This window comes from Pogonomyrmex barbatus, unplaced genomic scaffold (genome assembly GCF_055798465.1).
Source record: "Pogonomyrmex barbatus isolate J1 unplaced genomic scaffold, ASM5579846v1 scaffold6, whole genome shotgun sequence".
NCBI lineage: Eukaryota > Metazoa > Arthropoda > Insecta > Hymenoptera > Formicidae > Pogonomyrmex > Pogonomyrmex barbatus.
Genome location: NW_028297160.1, coordinates 6,705,571 through 6,726,677, shown reverse-complemented (window position 1 = coordinate 6,726,677; position 21,107 = coordinate 6,705,571). Strand labels below are relative to the sequence as shown.

At 32.9% G+C, this 21,107-nt stretch overlaps 1 protein-coding gene across 1 annotated transcript in view; it reads right to left on the bottom strand.

The window, feature by feature from the left end:
* The window catches only part of mdy (diacylglycerol O-acyltransferase), a 95,439-nt gene that overhangs the window by 43,042 nt on the left and 31,290 nt on the right, over positions 1-21,107 (bottom strand). The window contains exons 4-5 of the mRNA XM_011632441.3: positions 11,435-11,487; positions 3,480-3,588 (exon numbers count right to left, since the gene is read on the bottom strand). Coding sequence (XP_011630743.1) covers positions 3,480-3,588; positions 11,435-11,487 — 162 coding nt within the window. The remainder of the gene's footprint in view (positions 1-3,479; positions 3,589-11,434; positions 11,488-21,107) is intronic.

Here is a 21,107-nt window from a genome sequence, read left to right as displayed (position 1 = left end):
CAATAAATTTACCGAAAGTTGTTGCAAAATTAATTTTTTGCTTGTAATAAAATTCTAATAGAAATGATTACAGGATTGACACGATTATTATTATAAATAGATAAAAAATGAATTGACTATAGTGATAGTCAATAGATAAAAATAAAACTATTATAATATACGATTAACTAAAAAGATTCTCCAATATAAATAGGACAATGTATACGTTTGGCCTTTAAGAAAAATTCACTGCAGCTAGATCCTTTTAGCTAGATAATATGAGAGCGCAAGCGGAAGCTGGAAGCCACAGCGGCGCGAAAGGCAAAGATTCGCACGAGTTTGGACTGTCTAAGCGCTTCTTAAAACTTCTCGTAGCCTCCGAGTACGCTTTGCGAGCGGGAGTGCAGTGGCTTTGATTCAAGCGTTCGGACGACCCGGGCTCTTTCATGGAAAGCCTCTCTCTCTCTCTCTCTCTCTCTCTCGCTCTCTCTCTCTCTCTCTCTCTCTCTCTCGCTCTCTTTCTCTCTCGCTTCTCTTTCTTTGCGTCGCCGATAGTATTCCTCTGTCGCTCCTTTGCTCGAGATGCCCGACCCTTCAACATGCGAGACGACGTATACGAGAGTGTGCACTCAAAAGTGTATTCACTCACGTAGACACCGGGATCTTGATGTCTTTACGCGAGGTGGAACGTAAAGACGCATTCGCGCCAACGAGGATTCTCCTGGGATGCCCGTCCGCGACGATTTACGGACGAAAATAAAAAGGGAGAATAAGGCTTTTAAGGATTTCTTGGACACTCGTCAAAGATTCTTAGATTTTTGTCGAGAATGCTTCCTTCCTAAGTATTACATCCTATACGTCTGGCGAAACAGTAATGTCTTTCTCCTTTTCTCTCTTATTAAACGGTACCTTTTATATATTCAGCTTACTCGTATGCAAACGTACATAAATTAATTTGATTAAACATACGTAAATTAATCTAATTTAAAACGCCACTTTGCTCTGGATCTCGGTTTTTTTCTTAATAAATTTTTAGAATTGATCACATAGAGAATACTGTTATACGATTGCTATACTTTGTAATAATCAATTTACGATAAGTGACCTATAATAATTATTCAAATAATGAGTTTTCAAACATTCCAATATTCGAACAGTAACACTTCCAGTTTCGTAGTAGCGAAGTAAATCTCGCGAGTTCGAAGCATGACGATCCTTCACTTTCGACTACACTGCATCCCCGATGATAGGAGGTCATATGTTCTCCTGTCAAAGTTCAAAAGCTTCGATCCAACTTTGAAGTTTCATTGTCATCCATTACCGTTCAATCTGGAAGTTCTCTGGTGTGAAATCGTGGCCGCAAAGAAACGGCTAAGAAAACTTTCTACGATCGCGAACTTATTATTCGCAATTTAATGTCTTCAAACGCAGATATTTCCGCATTTATTTATATATAATAACAATTGAACTCGACATTTATCTATCTCGCATTTATATGAAGAACTTTAAAAATAAAATCAACATTAACGACAAAGAGGAATAAAGAATATTGATATTTTCAACATGCGAGACGACGTATACGTCGTTCCGTATAAGAGAGAGAAAAAAAACTACCGTTTTTAATTCCGTTTATTTCCTTTTTCGTCTTTAAATACTTCCTATCGGTAATCTATTAAAAGCTAACGCGCGCACAAAGCATCTAATTCAACCTCGTCGCGCACGTATACAATTAACTCTACCACAAGATGAATGTATCTTCCGTAAAGCGGAAAGATCTTTCTTTGTCAATGCTTCGAAGTTTGACAATTCCATTCTCCGCAAGCTTCTTCCGTTTTATCCAAACTGCGATCAAATCGGCAAATCTTTTCTCCCATTCTGCTGTCGACTATATCGGAGACTGACGGCCGAATATCGCGACAGAATCAAAAGCTTCTTTAACTTTAACCGAAATGAAGCGTCGTAAAAGACGAATGACGGAGATACTGCTGGGTAACGGTATAAAGTTGGCAATACACATACAAGATATTTTTTTCTTTCTTCGAGTGCTCTAACGAATAGAAGAGACGCACGTCGATTCATCTGGAGCTTGAAAAATCAATGAAAACTTTCATGTGAATTCACCTGTTTTCTACATCAAATTTCTACATGAAATATGTAAATGACAGAGAATATTAAAAAATGCAGTGCCGATGCGAAGGGGATTACCGGAAGAACATTGGCTTATTACGCTCGGCACCTCCCGCCGACTCCGATTAAAGATCTTTTAATTAAAGTCCAGACAATTTTCCATAAAGTTCCGACTTTTTCCTTGCGATTATTCGTCATTCAGATTGAAAAACTAAATTAAATCGCCGCGCGCGACAATACACCTATCGAATCGATCGCTCGCTTACAGAGTGCGTCTGCACCATAAGAATTAATTTAAATTCTTTTAATTAGACAAGCGCGCTGTTTTAACGCTCGCGCAAACGTAGTTACGTTTTAATTACTTTTCTTCGAACAAAAAGACGCCATGACACGCAATCCCGAAGAATCAGGTTGCGATTAGATCTCTGATTTAATTGATGACGCGCGCTGTAATGAGATTACACAAAATTCGATATTTCGCACTCTCGATTCAGAAATTAAAACTGAGAATTAAAACATCTAAATACTGCCGTTTATCTTAATATGCAAGTTAACGCGAGACGAATGGTTCGGGTTCACTCATGAAGTTGTAGATAAAAGAGAGTATGAAGTAATTGCATTTGCATGTGAACTCTACCCATTCTCCCAATGCCCCTCGATGCATCGATCTGCGCGGATGACCATACATATTGCATTTAAATAGAATTTTTGATGGATCTCTCCTCCGAGAATAAATGTGGCGCCACATAATAAACATAAAAATGACAAACATATTAAAAGCAAATTATTTCATAATTCTACGATATGTAGCTTAATCTTTCACATAATAGAAATATGTGTATAATTCATTAGAAATAACGATGTTTTAGGACGTTGCGACACACAACATAATTAAAAAAAAATATGTTTTGAAAAAAAAAACTGTACGCACTTTGTTGTATAAGGATTTACTCACGTCAACACTTTTATGAATGATGATTCCGTATATATTCGTGAAACCATAAAAATGATGTGCGCGCACCAGTAAAGGAACATGACGTGCACAAGCGGGTCACGAATTAATCGTATGTCATGGAAAAAAAAAACGGATTATCGCGTGATAAGCGAGGCTCGGGAATACATAAATGGTTTCGAGAATTGCGATAAACGACTACATAAACTTGCACCTCATCGTATATATAGCAACCGTATATATATATATATATATATATATATATTATTTTAACTATACGATACAAGGGTAATTCGAAGGCATTATTTATGTACGTTTGCAAATTACTCCAATCGATTCTTGGCATGTAAGTATTGTAATATGCGTGTGGATGCGAGTGCACAAAATTCGTGAATGAAACGATACGTAAAATGGTGCTTACCCAAGCTGATTCCGGAATCCTTCACGTGGATGACCACCATCGGCATCAGTACCATCACGACGAGGTTTATGACGTGGAACACCATTCCCGTGCTGTGAGCTATGATATCCTGCGACAGAAAATAAAGAGATACAAGTTACGACAGGAAGTGGCTTGAACACAGCGCGTGGCATACATCACGGACGAGAAGTGACGGCGGAGGAGCTAAAATGATGGACAGTAATACGAGAACAATTCCGTATATGTATTCTTTATAGCAAAATTATTTAGTAGATAGATTAATAAAAGTGAGAACTAATAGCTTAAATTTGAAGAATAAAGCTCATTTTAATCAAAATATAATAATTAATTTGTTAATATAATTTGTTCCAAACTTTTATATTTGGAGTAAAGTAAAATTATATAATTTTAATAAATTAAGCAAATGCGTTGTGATATTTTTACGACGTTTTACTTTTTTGACTTATTAAAATCATAAACTTTTTAATTACAAAAGCGTAATAATAACAGGTTCATTTCTAAATTAATTTAATTAACTATACAATCATAACAAAGATAAACTTTATTTATTAAATAAATATTTAATTTTATATATGTAATAATAACCTATTTGTCAGAAGTAATTTAAAATTATAAGATATTTAACATAAATTTATTAAAATATATTAAATATATTTCCCAATAAATTAACTGGTAAATGAAAAGAATAAGCGGGTTCAATTTATTTGCTTTGATAAAGTCGTCTTGATATATTTAAATTCATGAAACATTTTTGTCTTTTATATTTTAAATTAAACTATATATATTCGAAATATCATCAAATACAATGATTACTATTTTAAATGTTGAAATAAAATATTAATAATTAACTTTTTAACTTACACATTCTTTATCTTAAGAATTGTGTTTTAATTGTATTTTAAATAAATAAATTGTGCGAAACATGTATCTGTGTCAATGAATCGCTCTCATATAAACAAATAATTATAGGAATTGATTGATCGTCTACGTAAGAAAGAATCATTAAAAGCTTAAAAAGAATAATCGCGTTGAACGTATCTGCCGCAATACGAGAAATAACATGAAACACAAAGCGGCTCATGCCACTACCTGACTATTGGAACATCATCGTACGACTGATAATACGGCGGTCGTATGTAAACACAACGCTCCGAGTACGATTAGTAGTCCTGCGAACTAAAAGAATTTCAATTCCAAAACATTCTAGCGTCGCGCGCGAGCAACGACATACAGCGATTGTATGTATACACTGGATTTGGTGTATGTTTTAATCCGGTTTAACGTTAAACTTTTTCGAAGAATTGCTCGATTCAACATTTTGTATTTGCTTTGACGACACATAGCGCAGTGCTGCGTACCCCTCCCCCCCTCCCCTCCTGTCAAAGAGTATCTATAAGGCTATCAATCGTATTGCTGTCTCGAGACATTGATCGAACAGTGCCGCGAATTGTTCCAATGTCGTATCACCTCTCGATGCTACGAAATGATTTCAATAGATAATTAATTATTAATCATCTACACACAAATATTTAACTCTCATTATTGACAATTCGTAAACACATTAGTGCGGCTGCTTAAAGCCGGCAGCTTTAAAGAAATATATTTGTATTTATTTATTCGCAGAATCAAAACGATAAAAGATGAAAATCGTAATTTAAAAAATTATAATTTAAAATTATAAATAATATATTTCGAGATAATTACTTCTTTAACGCGATTGAATCGAATGTATTTCGCACTTTTCATCGATACATAATTTGCTTAATCTGACAGATTGAGAAAATTTTAAAATATTTTCTAACGTGCTGGATACAAAATAATTTTGATACAGATAATATATGAGTATGATTTAAAAGCATATATTTACGTTTCAAAATATGAAATATATCATTGGATCTTATGTCATTCATAATAAATATCTAATGTTGATTGTTTCCAGAATGAAATTAAAATAACACTCGAAGATTAAAGCGTAATCAGATAGATGGATAAATACGAAACAGATAAATATTCTGTCAGTTTGTGCTAACAAAACTCGTTTATTAGTTTCTAAATGTTCATGATTTTATATTCATATTATATAAAGTGCAATTGCATCTTGCAACAGGACTTATTAATGTATCGGTCTAAAAAATATAATCAGAATAATTAATCATGTTGAATAGTACAAGAATTTTCCTCTTTCATTTTTTTCTACTTTAATTTATAATTAGAAAAGAATTAATCAATCCAGTTATTAGAATCACTTTAGTTCAATTCTGAGAAATCATGCATTTTGATAAACACGAAATTTATTTTATTCTAATAATTAATCGTTACAATATTTATTATAACTTTTTCGATGTTTTTGCGTATAATTTTGAGTAGAAAAATTACGTAAGCAGATTATACTAATAAATCACGCGACTATATCACGCAAATGTGTAAATCACGCAAGTAAATTTATTCAATTAAAATGTTAATAATCGTTATAGCTTATTATCGCGTGAACTACTTCAATGACGCGTTCTACAAACGTTCTAAAACAAGCGTGACAATATTTAAATCTATCTAGTGATAATGAGCCAGCAATTAAAAGAATTTTTCTCTTTTTTCGACCTCTGACTGAAATTTGCCAAAAGCAATGAAATAAGTAGTAGGTCCAACATGGCAAGAAGAATTGACTTTAATAGTATATAACAAAGAGAAAGAAATAAAAAATTGCTAGTGAGTTCGTGAATTAAATCATATTTAAGATGCATTTTTCAAATTTCGGATGATTGCGGGTTAGAAATTTCACTTGATTAGCAAATAGAACCCATTGCAAGTTGTAAATTAAAAATTCCGCTGAATTAGTTAACAAGTAGAACCTTGTAAAACATAGATTAGAAATCTCGTTAGATCAGTCAGCATTGTAGATCATTATAGAACCTATTGTAGATCATGAAAGGAAATTCCACTGACTTAACTAACAAGTAGATTCCATAGTAAATTATGCGTCATACTCAGAGAGATTGTTAGGATTGCTGAATACTAAGAATACAAATAACGACTAGAAATAGGATGATATTTAAAAGCAAAAAAGTTCAATTAATATTTTTAAAGACGATATAATAAATGTGATGTAATTAATTCATCGGAATCGAATTCGAAAATTAGGACAACATTGCAAAAAGTCTCACAAAAATAATTTAAAATAATTTTGACAGTGATCGTCAATCACATCAGTCATATAATACTGATGAAAGACTATTTATTTACGTATCTATACAAATAACAATACGATGCAAAAAAATGTAAATGTTACCAAACACGCAAAGATAGCGGAAAATTATTATGGTTAAGTGAACTTTGCGGTAAAATATCAATAATTTTGTATTTCGCTAACCAAACAATCATTTTTCTCTGTTTGAACTTTCAACGTGCTCGGTTGGAAATGTACAGGATTCTGATACGTGTAAATCATTGATATGTTGGTCTACGTGATATATCAGAAGCGAGATATATAATCTGTTTCTACGATGAATTTTATAGAAACTTAAACAATGTAATAATGACAATGATTTATTTAAACTCGCATATCCTATTACGATACGACAGACGATAAATTAATGAAATTTAAATATTTCCACATGTTATTACTAATAGATTTTCATAATATTATATTCAAAAAAATCTAAGTAAATTCTCAATTTTGTAAAAAATTAAAATAATCAAAAATAAAACAAAATTTCCAGTGAAATGTCATTAGGAGATATTTATTTTTAGCAGAGATTTATTTTCATTGAAGATTACCTTCGAATCCAATCAAAACGTACACAGCATTTAAAAAGGTACCTCACTACCTCAGTAAAGGATAGAATCATAAAGAGCGAGAGTCTCTGAATGAAATTAGTGTGAATATGCAAAACACGAGATTACTACGAGATTAATTATCAGAACAAAGTGCGTTATAAAAGAGGATATAAATCACGGTCGTTGTCACAACGCTCACAATATTGAATCACGGTATTTCATTCGCGCGATAGCGCAGTTGGCCGCTGTTATAGGATTCAATAAAAAATTACACACCCATCCGGGACAAAAGGTTAATTATTTAAACGCGCTGTCGGACGCGTTTGACAAAGTATCGCATAAGCGTGATTTATCACCGGCAAGTTATTATGGCACGGAAACAAACGCCGACGCTCGCGGTGAGAAACATTTCGCCCGTCCGGAAAATATTTCGCTTCCGCATCGCGCACCGTTGCTCCAGCTGCAAAAACTCCTCGCTTTACACTCTCGCACTTCGTGAAGTTTTGTATCTGAAGTAATTACCCTTAAAGACTAAGGGTACATTTCATAAAGAATGCAGTTTTACAGTTCGCTCGGAACTCAAGTCGTTGAAGAATGCAGGAAAGATCCCCAGAAGATCGTTAAGAAGAAATTCCTTCGTCGGAAGCATGTTGTCTGTCGAATGTAGTAATTAATGAGCCTCTTGGGAAAAGGAAGGGTTAAAAAAATGTACAATTTATAATATTCAAATCAGTTATAATATATAAATTGTAGTCTTTTAAATTATTTAAAACTAGCTTAAAATTCTAAAATTTAATAATTAAAAATGATAGAAAACAAAACACTCAACTACAAACACATGTATCCAGAATAATAAAACTCGAAAAATATGTAACGAGTAAACGCGGTTGAAAATTAAACTCCACTTGCGATTCAGAGATCACCTAGCATCCGAATGCAAGCATGGAAAACAGAAAACACGTTTTCTGTCGGATCAAATATTTATGGAACGCTTGAGCCAATTATGCCGCACAAAAGAATATAATAAATTTGATACGGAACGTATTGATGCTTAAAAATTTATATGATACGATTCCGACATTCCTGCACAAAAATACAACACATACTCAAAGCAAATTTAATATCGCATTGTTGGAATTTTTTAATTAATAATAAGAATTTGTCAACGTATATCATTCAAATAGAATTAATAAAATATAAAAAAATTTAAAAATATTGCTAAGATTTAAAATGTAATCCAATTGATTGTGAAGAAATATATAAATTATTAAAATTATTTCTAAAACACTAATGTTATCGTATTCTGTGACTGTTAAATTGATAAAAAGGTTTTTTTCTTCACAGAAAAATGAATATTTATTTACATAAAATTAAGTGCAAATCATGAATGTTAAAAAAGTCAGAATTCTGTGCTCCGAAAATGGATACATTTTTTATGAAAGTCATCATCGCATCTTCTCTACGAGCGCGCTACATATCGGTTGACATGACGGTTAAAAAATGTAATGTCGCAAATGAAACGTGGCTGATAAGTTTTCTGTACCATCAGATAGTCTAACGTTTAAATTATTAAATGATATGAATTGTACGAGCGGGTCACATAATAAAACCCGACAATTTCACCTGAATAAGCACGATCACGTAAATGCTCGCGAAACATATGCGAAAACGGGAGCATAACTTATCCGCGCGCGATATGTTAGTTCTGAGTATTAATTTGCTACATATTATTCATACGGGATTCTGCGCGACTCGCTCTGGCGAGAATTATTCATACAACGTTGTAATTATGCGTTCGTCATTAGCCGAATTATTAGTCGATTAGCGGCCAGCGATTAATCAGTGAGTGGTAATTATTGCGTGCGCCGTCGAGGCAGCGTTTGTATGTCATTGGCGGGATTTCATTTCAGAAAAGGAGATCGGCAAATCGAGTTCGACAGACATTGAAAATTATATCGAACTGATTATACATCACGTTAAATAATTGCGTATGCACGAAGACATCTAAATATCATCGTACTACACACGCGAAATGGAAATACTGATATGAAATACGATACTCATACATTTTTAATAAAATTAATTATTTCTAACTTGAATTATTTCTAGCTTGTCATTTCTGACATTATAATTTTACTGACTTTCATGCGGAACAATCGAAATGTATTCCTCCATTCGTGTACTTTAATCCGCGGAAACTTTTCGATTCACGCTCAATCGCCGCGGAATTGCCGTTGGCGATGCAATGTAATTAGTGGAACATTTACATTACAGTTTGAACATATGGCACAAAGGTAATTGGCGAACACGTAAAGGATTACGTAATGATTGCACAATGGAAGGTCCGACGTTAATTCGCACAATGACTGGAATTGACGACTTCACGCTGCGACGATGATCGAGCGCGTTCTGTCGACCAACGATCACCTTTACGACGACGGCGATAAGGAAACAGTGCGAGAGATATAATGTTAAAACCGAGTCATCGACGCAGATAAAGCACTATATATGACACTGTCGATTTTTACGGTCGGCATCTAAAAAATTATCACTGCATTTATCTGCTGGTCAAATCTGGATCGGCAAATCAATTGATGTGCCCGTAAACTTTGGTCAAACCTACGATCAATGATCCGCACTACACTGACTTTAATAGTATTCTTAGTAGATATTAATAGTTGTTCAAAGAGATAGTAAAAACGTCATTGAGATGCTTGATGACGTAGTTATTGCGAAAAAGTACCGTTTTAAGATTCTTTCTATCTTTAACAGAAAAATAAGTAATATTTTATATAATTTTATAACTCGAATAAATTATTTTTATATCGTATTTTTATTGACACGATTTATTAATAATAAATTATAGAATTATACAAAAAAAGTTCGTAAAAGAATGTCCAAACTGAAAAGTACAGTTTGAATATAGTGTAATAAAATATATGGCTAAAACAAATACATACACACATGTAAAATATAAAAGCGTATTCTCTTTACCGTTTGGTAAGATTAAAATACATTCGTGAAATGAAGTCTTTTTTTGAAAATGTACTCTTCCTATCGCGGACAGCAACATTTCAGGATATTTCACAGAGGTGGACCCGACAGTTCATCGATATAAAGAACCGAGCGAGAGCTCGAGAAAGGGTAAAATGCAATAAATGTCTCCCCTGATAGTGTTGCAGTACTTTTCCTCGGAAGTTGTAGAAAGTTACCTGTCGCGAGTTCCCCATATCATTATTATTTAGTTCTTCGTTCTATAAAAAAAAAAAAAAAGAAAAAAAATAGTCAGTGGAGGTGAAAAGTGTGCAATGTGTCTCTCGGTTCCTCGTGTTTATTTCTCTTTGACTTTGTCTTTCCCTTTATTTCTGATTGTTCCTCGATGCTCGCCGCGGGTGCTGCAAGAAACGAAAGCGCACAGGCGTGGATAACTTTCCTTCAAGGCAAGAATTCTCTCCCTCGCTCTTGATCATCTAGGATTTCATATAACAAAACTTGAACGCGTTTATTTCCGAAGAACGCGAACGACTTCAACAGAGTGCAATTGCTTGTTTATTACCCAAGTCTTCGCTCTGACTTTATAAGTCTGTGCCAAATAAAAAAAAATAAACAATCGTATCTCCTGAAAATACTATAAATTTTTTTACGGTCGTTGAGTATAATTAAAACGTATAAAATTTATTAACAAAAAGTATAATAGGAACGAACAATATTTCCTCCTAGTTAAAAACATTTCATTGTTAATATCATTTTCTGTTTATATCCATCTATAAATACTCTTTGAAATATACGTTTACGTATTCGCATAGATTTGAATATAATACCGGTATAAATTAATAAAAATCTGCGAATGATTACAGTTTATATTTCGCCGACTATTGTGTAAAGAATAAACAAATTAATCGCACGCGAAATTTCACAAAGCTGTTGCTACTGATGTAACATCGCCGATTTTTTTTTTATTTCCAATCGATACAATGTAAAAGCGTCGACGCTATTAGGGGCAATAAATTACAATGTAACGCCTCCCTTGTCGAACGAGCTGCGGTATCGCGCGATACTATCGTTCAGTCGATTACCCGGATATTGGATTTGCTCACTTTCCGCTCGCACAACCCTTATACATATGTATACCAAAATATTTGGAAGAAAAATTCACTCACCACAGACAGTCCTTTCTCGATCACCAGACAAAAGCTCACTGGCAAGGTGGAATCTGCAAAACAAACAAACGAAAGAGGTCGTTTATCGATCATATGGCTTTATGTCGTTTTCTCCCTTCGCGAATTTGTCGTTCCCTTGTATTTTCTCGCTCTTATTATCTTCCTCTCACTTTTTCCCTTTCTTCTCTCTTTTTAAAACTGACCGAATGTCGAAATGTGCAGTCGACTGGTCCTAGTCGAAGGGAGGAAGTGACAAGGGCTTGTCACTCGGCGTGATGATATAGAAGCGAGTGAGAGAAAAGCAAACAGAAAGAGGAAGAAGGGAGAAGCGTGTGTGTGTGTGTGTGTGTGTGTGTGTGTGTGTGTGTGTGGGGGGGGGCAAAGGCTGTGCAGCGAGGATAAACGCTGCCGGTGATCGAGAGCATCGCTCTCGATGCATTCGGTAGGGAGGACATAAAAAAAGGGAGGAAGAACCGATATCGAGCTAGCGACGAAAGCGTCTCGTCGATAAATCATCCAAAATAGCACTCGATATAAAGCGGAAGTACGATTGGGCGACGCGTACGTGTAACCCGACTTGCATCCGTAGCTCCGTGGAAAACAATATCGTCTTCTCCCTTTGCAAAATAAGAACATAAGTCACATGATCGTTTATTCGTCTAAATTTTTATCACAGAATCATCTATTTTTGCTGTAATCTTGCATTGCAGAGTTGTATTCCGAAAATTTCAAGATGCAAGCTATAAATTCACCTACACTTTTAACACTTTGAAAAAATTTTATCTATTTTATTTTTTTCGTTTTTCTATAGTAACTATACATTAATAATTAAATAATTTAAGTAAAAATAATTCCTTGAAGTTGTTAAAAAAATTATTATTTATTATCTTTCTTAAAATCTTTCTAATTTCAAATTTTTTTATTTCTATTTCTCTTTTTTTATTTCTATTAAGATTTTTTTTCTATTTTTATTAAGTCTAATGTAGAATAAATGAGAGAATTTGTGATATTCAAATATTTTTAGAAAGCGCCGGTATATTCTTCGCGTGATGAACATAACTTCGAGCAAATTAAAATTGTATTAAAATCAAGAAGATGGAACAAAATAATCCTAATCTCTATATGAAAAAGAATCATAGTAGAGAGAAGAGTGTATTAATAGATCGTAATAACTATGGAGATGATATCCGATTATATATTTCGCACTTGTAAGCCAACGTTCGATATTAAATCGGATTCGCGTCGTATACGAAATTACGCTCGAGCGGGATTATTCGGAGATCGATCCTAACAGCGGGATTTGACGAAACACAAAATTTCTCTTTTATTTCACGCTGTTCTTCTTATCGTTTCCCGCAATCGTTCCCAGAATCGAGAGCGCTTGGACGCTTTCGAAGATAAGTTTTCGTGGATGGTCCACGGGATAGCCGGTAAGATTTTACCGCGAGAGTGGTTCGTCGTATTCTTCGAAGTATCGTCCGCTCCGGGATAAAATATGGGCGGAACTTAAATAAGTTTAAGAGATGCAACCGGATGATAGGCAAACTCACAGAATTGGGAACCGCGAAAGCATCACGTCGAGAAGATCCCGCGCGAAGAAATTCAGAAATGTATTTGCCTGCGGCATCAAAGATTTTGATAGCACAAGTTATGATGTCTTAATGAAAACATGGGCTTTGTGCGCTATTTTCATCCAAAATACCTAATCCTTTCTCGAGATGCTAAGAAAATACAATATTAATATACATTGTAATTACAATTCTTATTTCAATAAAACAACAAAATTTTTATTAAAGTAAAAAGAGATATATTAGATATATATAGATATATAGAGTATATAGAGAGATATATTACGTAGATATATATAGAGATATATATAGAGTTTTAATAATAGAGTTTAAAAATAAAAATTGGTTTTAATATAAAAGCATAAAGATATTTTTGTTTTAATAAAATCGTAATCTTCTTTTTAAATATTATTAGAACATTATAAAACGCGTATTTCGCGCGCGCCATTTATTTTTTAATATATTTTTATATAAAATATTTACATTGTATATTATATAATCTCGCCACTAAAAACCTGGTTAACTTAACAAATGTTATTTCGAATTTTCATTTCCAAAATTTAATATTTATTCATGTTCCTAATATTTCCTCCATTGCGCAAGGCCTAACAGAAAGATATCACCTTATAATATTTAATTTTATTACACGTATTGAAACGTTTATATTTCAGCTAGCGAGAATGGCACGCGACCTTGGTACTTTGTTGATAATCAACGGATGTCGTGTACGCGCGCACAGCGCGCTATCATTCAGTCATTCAACTCTCGTACGGGAAGGTAGTGTTATGAGTCGCTCCGCGTATCTTCGCATTTCCTTTTTGAAAAATCGTAACAAGTTCTAGATGACAAAATCTAGAATGTCAATTCATCCATTTTACGATACATGATGCAATAAACGTTGTTAGCTCGCGCAATTATTAGTATTATTCGGATTTATATGTAATTAAAAGACGACTTGTTTCATTGAATATTCCGGGTAGCGGAATTTACTCATATTCATTAATCAACGCTTTTATAAAGCATAATGATAATATTATAATCATTTTTGCAAATGATACGCGTATTGTCTTAACGGCGGAAGGACTGCGTATTCGTGGCTTTTTTTAATGAATATCTTTAACATCGAGCATGAATTCTTTTGGAATTCGTTTCGCTTTGAAATTCTCACCGATTTAAATGTACTTTGTATTTTGTAATACATATAGGTAGTTTTTTTCTAACAATGGTTTACTATAAGATATATCGATTTCAAATAAATTGTAACGAGTCTTAAATTAAAAATACGTTTTACGATGCTCATACGCTATAAACATCATTTTATTTTTACTCATTAGTACGTCAAAGGAAAATAGAATAATAATACAACGCATGAGCGCCCAAATGGAATACGATAACAGAAGATTAAGAAGATAAAACAATTACATTATTTAACGTTCCATCATCGAAAGATGTTATAAAGCTTCACGGAAATTAAATTTGATTTGTAATATTGTTAAAGATTATTTCGTCGTAGCCAGATTATTGTTACTATAGCCTTGAGTTACCTGCGCGTCGCGAGTAGTACACGTGTTTACAAGTAGCGCGTCACGTGTTTACGAGCGCTCCACGCACGGTCATTCAATCACTGGTATTCGTACTGGTAGATAGCAAAACATACTGCTCCGCATTTCTTTACATTTCTTCGATACTGAATGATATCAAATATTGCTCTATCTTACGAATGCGTAATAATTGTTTATTATTAATCGGGATGATTAATAATTCGTAAACGTATCGAAGTCACAACTTTTTAACAAGTATGTATATATTTCGCGCAATTTAATTTCTCTGAAATGACCTTTTATAAATTTTAACCCCCCTCTAATGGGTACGGCCTTGACGTGGCAGAGGGGCTTAGTATTCCGAGAGATTCCGTTGGAGAACCCAACGGAATCCCAAAGACGAAGAAGCTAACAGTACCCGTTGCACCGTTATTAGTAACATTAATATTTCCATTGGGTAATATTACTGTTATTAATAATGTATTAACACAGCATAGCCACGAGTTGTGAAATGGCTCTTATGTGGCAAAATTAATTAATGCGTGAAACGCATTAATTGTCGGTTTTGAACCGACATTCCGCCGCCGATTTAATCGTGAATGAACGAACTGCAGCCAGTTCGTCGCGTCGCGCGTTTGCTTCGGGAGTGCCGTAAGTGATTGGACTAAAAGACTCGTCTTGCGAGGGCTCGTTCGAAAGATATCATAGTTCGTGCCGGGAGTCGCACTGTCAAGGGGTGCAGGGAGCACGGGATCTCATTGAGGCGTAGTCGGCTACGTCCTCACGCCACGTGCGCCGCGGCACTGGTGATGCCGGCTGTGAATGTTACACGCACTCGCTACCGCTTGATGTGTTGTGTTTCGCACAGTTGCAAACTGCATTAAACGGTTGATTGAGAACACGCTCTGTCTTCGACAAGTGGTTCGGTCCCAATCGGCAGGATTTCAATCGGCTGACTTGTTTCCGTCGTTTCTCTTGATTTCTTATTTTCAACACAGCATTGCCACGAGTCGTGAAAGGGCTCCTATGTGGCGCGTGCGTTTCACGCACTGATTTACGCGATTATTTAAAAGCGCGTATTAGTCTGGCGCTCAGACTATTTTTCATTTTTGACACAGCATTGCCACGAGTCGTGAAAGGGCTCCTATGTGGCGCGTGCGATTATTTAATCGCCAACGACCTTTATTTTCCCTTCCTTAATACCTTATCCTTCTCCTTCCTAAACAAATCGCGTTTAATCTGACTTGATCAGAGCTTAGTTCGGGCGGTTATTGCGTGTGCCGAGAGGCTGGATCCCAGTTGTCCGATTGTCTAAATTGTTAGGCATCGGCAGTGGGTACCTTCTCTCTCGTCACATCTACCAGTCTTCTCGATAGCCCGGGTGACTTTTGATATCACGTGTATGGTATCCGCCCTGGTGATTCGACCTGAACCGTTGGCTATGTAATGGTTGAGTCAATTTTAGACGTGATTTCTAAGAAACAAGAGACATCGGATTCAAGTCAGTCGATTCGTCTTCTTCCGTTTCGGTCCTAGCCTTTGCTTGAGGAGTTATCGTGTGTCCCGAAAAGCTCACCGACTCGGGTGCTGACTGAACCGACGGAACTTGATATTTTCACGGGCAGCTAAACGTGGAGTGCCGCGCGAAAGACTTTTATTTAAAGTTAGTCCGCGCGCGATTATAATAATTCGCGAGTGTTTTTCGCGAGTGTCCTGTGCTGCGAGGACATCCGACGATCCGACACCTTGAGAGGAGGAAGAGGCTTAGGAGAGGCATCGGGCATCAATGGAGCAACCTTGCGGTAAGTATATTTTTCTTGTCAATATTAAATTAATTGTTCTCAGTTATTTGGATCCTTAAATTTCAATTAAAGATATATATTAAAATAATTATATAATTAAAAAGAATCTAATAGATCTTTAGAAAATAAATTCATATCAAATTTTAAATTGTTTTTCTTTCCCGAATTATAATTTAAATTTTATCTCGTTATAATTTGCATGTTCTATTTGTGTGTTACAGAATCATCGTAGCTACGTTGCAGATTAACTCCGTTGTTGCGCTTCGGATTGGTAAGTGATAAATTTTTTATATTTGGGTAACAAATCTGTGAAACTTATGTTAAATTATTTTTATGTATTTATTATAAAAGTATAAGTTGAATATATCTTCACAGATTTGTCGCCCTAAAATGGATAGATTTAAACAGTTTGGGATATATATTTAATCCTGGTATGACATCATTTATTGATTTATTATATTGTAATGCATCTGTGCAGACATATAGAGCTCATGAAAGAGTTCATTGTATCAATGTTTATTTTATGTCTTTCGCATTTTAATTGCGAGACGTATTAATTTGCTTAAATGTTATCAAACAATCGCGAAAAAGTATAAGTAAAATAATTTAATTATCTTAAGAAATTAAATATGTACGTATGTAATATATAAAGTAACAGTAGATAATTTAGAATTTAAAATTTAATAATAAAATTTAATTAAATATTTTGTTGGAAATTAATATATGAAATTTATTAAATTCATTAAAGTTTCGAGTTTCTTAAGTAGTTAAATATTTAACTTAAATAAAAATAGCAGGAAACCGCATAAAAGAAATCCAATTAAGTAATTAATATTTGTTAAAAAGATAAGTTCATTTAGACATTTTTATAACATGTATTTCTCAATATAAAAGCAGAAATAGAGATTACGAAATGATATTTATATTTTATATTTATATATAATAAGAATATAAATGAATATATTATGTATTTTCTTTATTCACTTGTCTTTCCTCTTCCTATATTTTACCAGGATTAAATATCTAAATCGGTGCAAAAGAAATATACACTCCCCCCCCCCACACACACACATATATATATATATATATATATATATATATATATATAATTTATAAAGATTTTTTAGTAGCATATATCACAAACAATAATAAGTAAACAATTAATAACAGTAAAATTATATAATTGTGCCGATTTGATCCTAATTATGTATCATCTATCCATCTATAATAACTTGGCTTTACATAAGTTAAAACAATTTAATATGACGTGAGATTTAATAAATGTTTCATCGCGGAATACAATCAAATATAAAGTAAATAATTTACTTTAATTTAAAATACATTCATTTTATATTGAAATTTTTGAAAGTTTACTTTTAATTTAAATTCTGACTTAATAATAAACTTGCAGTAAGTATTGTTAACATATCACTTTTTGATTTTCTTATTTATATTGTTTAATAAATTTATTTTTGCTCATATTATTGTATTATGTAGATGCATATACAACATCTGATATTTAGATTTTGTATTGGTATAATTTATAAAATTATATATTGTATAATATTGGTATGCGATTGATTATGCGAGAAATTTATTATCTCGCTCGAATCTCACGTCATTCATTCTTTTATGTCGTTCTCACTTAATGATGAGATTTAATGGTTTTGATCACACGCGAATAATGGGCCTCAGATTTTTTTTCGATTAAGTGTATATTATTTATATCTGTTTAAGTGTATATTATATAAATTACAATTGTTGTATTTTCTCGTTTGTATTTTCATTTTTCTATTTTTATATAATGTTTTTAACTTATTCAATTTCTTTAAATTCTATTCATAATATATAATCAAATTCATTTATTTTGATTCAAAGATTAATCATTCATATTTGCGAGAAAATGCGACATTATTATTAAATTAACTTTTTAATAATCATTATTATAAATTTTATATCTTATTAATGTTTGAATGAATCTCGCGAGCGATACGACTTTATAGTCTATGTACACATGTAAAAATCGAATAAAATATCTGTCGACATTAATAATTAGCCAGTAATTGAAGGAATATACTTCCTTCCTATCATTTCTGGCTATATGTGGCCAGGAGCAATCAAAGGTAGGTCCAATCTGGCCTGAAAAATCAACTAAAAGATCAGTCAGTCAATATACTCATTAAAATGAATAAAAATGTTTTATCAACAATGATTTATAAAAATATTTAAACATATGTGCAATTGTATGGGAGGAAATGATAAAATGATAAAATGCCATACGTTTTTGAAATCTGTTAGTTAAGTTCCTTTTTCGGATACGCGCGCGCGTTTCTCATTCAATGATCGCCGGTTAGAAACCTCGCTGGATTAGCCAGCACAAAATAGGGATTCGATTAGATAGGAGGATTATAAGAAAATGCACGGGTAGATAGAAGTACTGTTAAAATTTGCGGATGCGAATAGATACCACTACAAAAATTCGGGTGGGTATGAATACTAAAAGAATTGAGGTACACAAATAGGGAAATGTTATAACTTGAAACTTTTTATAATTATATGATAAATCTATTTAAAATATTAATTATAAAACGTTAATTAGGAAATAATAGCTAATACGGATAGATAAGGATATTATAAAAATTTAAATAAATAATTTATAATTATAAACATTATTATAATTTCCGTATTAAAAATTTTGATGAATTTTCGATCGGATAGATAGGGTTATTAAAAAATTCAGACAAAAAATATTTTAATTTAAGAATTAAGAATTGGTAACTAATTTAACACCTTTTTTAGAAAAATAGATTATGAAATAATATGAATGCAGATGTTTCAGTTTTATATAACTGCTACTTGTCATCTCAAAATTAGATATCTATTGCAAAATTATCTTTATATAAATTATATATCGTTTAAAAATTTTTATAAAAAGAAGGTTATTATAAGATATAGGTCGGACATAATGTTTTGCATAATTAAGTCGTATACACACAAGTATCATGTGTTACAATAGCAATCATATACGAGTATTTTTGCCCCTGTGGCTGTTATTAAGTACGTGAACGTTGCTGAATCCTGGTATGCTAATTCCAAATTAATTTTAGCTAACAAAGAAAAAAAGTTGCACGCTAACGCGTGCAAAATGTAAAACAGGTAATTAAGAACACATTAGTCACAATTAAAGGCTCTGCAGTAATTTCTCTGTCAACTTCTCTCTCTCTGTCAATCTACGAGAAAGTCAAGTCACTCTCACGATTGGTAGAACTCTCAGCTAATGAGATGAATATTTCAACGCACGTGGTATTCACTATAAAATGAATTGTAAAATTAATTGCAAACATATTACGCACGTGTTACGATGTTGATCGAGTACAATATTTGTATTCTTTCGATCAGTCGAATAACTGAGTGGAAACTCATTCGAAACTTTACTATTTTGTGAAATATTTCGATATGGCGCTATTATAACTTTACAACTCAATAAATGTTTTCACATTTTCCCGACAAATTTCTAGGTTAATATGATTTATGACAACAAATGTTGTGCAAGAAAATTATCAAACCCGTTTACTTGTTGCCTACATACGTGCGTTGAAATTTATATCAGTGTCAATATATTCAGTTGTTATATTACTACGTGATAATGTGTTATGTAAAATGATCAATTGGAAAAAGTATATTACTAAAAAACAACTAATGTAAAATATTAATATTACTTTCGATATACTATATATATATATATATATATATATATATATATATATATATATATGCATGTATGTATGTATGTATGTATGTATGTATGTATGTATTGATCATTATAGCGTGCAATTATTTTTCAAGCTTTTATTTATTATGCCAATGTTTATTTTCTTCATCAGACTTTTCGGATAAAAGGAAATTTAGGACCAGCCCGTTTCGAAATGGGGAAGAGTTAAATGACAATTGTTATGCTCGTCTCGACTAATTACGAGCCCTTTGAATTCGAATACGCTTCACCGCTGCTTTTTGGTCTCAATAGGGGTGATTCGTAGGACCGCTTTTTCGGGTAAATTACGAGCGCCTGGCCATGCAGGAGAAAAAACACGAAGGCGTTTATTCGATGAATTAAACGCATCGTTTAAAGTGCATGAAAGCGCCCGGAAAATTGGAAGCATAACCGCTTTGATAAGAAGATTGAAAAATAAAGCGACGAAAACAATTCTTTTTCAACCGATAAATAAGACACAACAACAAAAATACTTAATATTCTCCATATTTAGGCGCCGTGTAAAACATGTCAGATAAAAAAAATTGAACAAGTTAAAAATCTGTGTACGAGCTGCAAGTTCATTCCTTAATAATTTCGACACTGGAATTCATTTCGCAAATCAAATTGTATATAATATTATATAATGTATTTATAAAAATCTATATATAATGTATTTATAAAAATGTATATATAATGTATTTATAAAAAAAAATTATATAGAATATCTTCTATAAAATTCAAAATAACTTCTATAAAATTCAAAATAAACTCACAACTATAAACAAATTTATTTTTCATCATTTTTAATTCAAAACGTTCTTCAATTTAAAAACCTTTGATGAAATATCATTACATTATTTCCAAATATAACTATGTAGAATTTCAAATAATCGACTAAAGTTCAAATAGAAACCGAAAAACGCTGTAAGGAAATAAAATTCTGTTCTTCTTTCTCGTAAGATATTTACACGAAAGTGAAAACTGATGGCGAACACGAGGGATCACGCT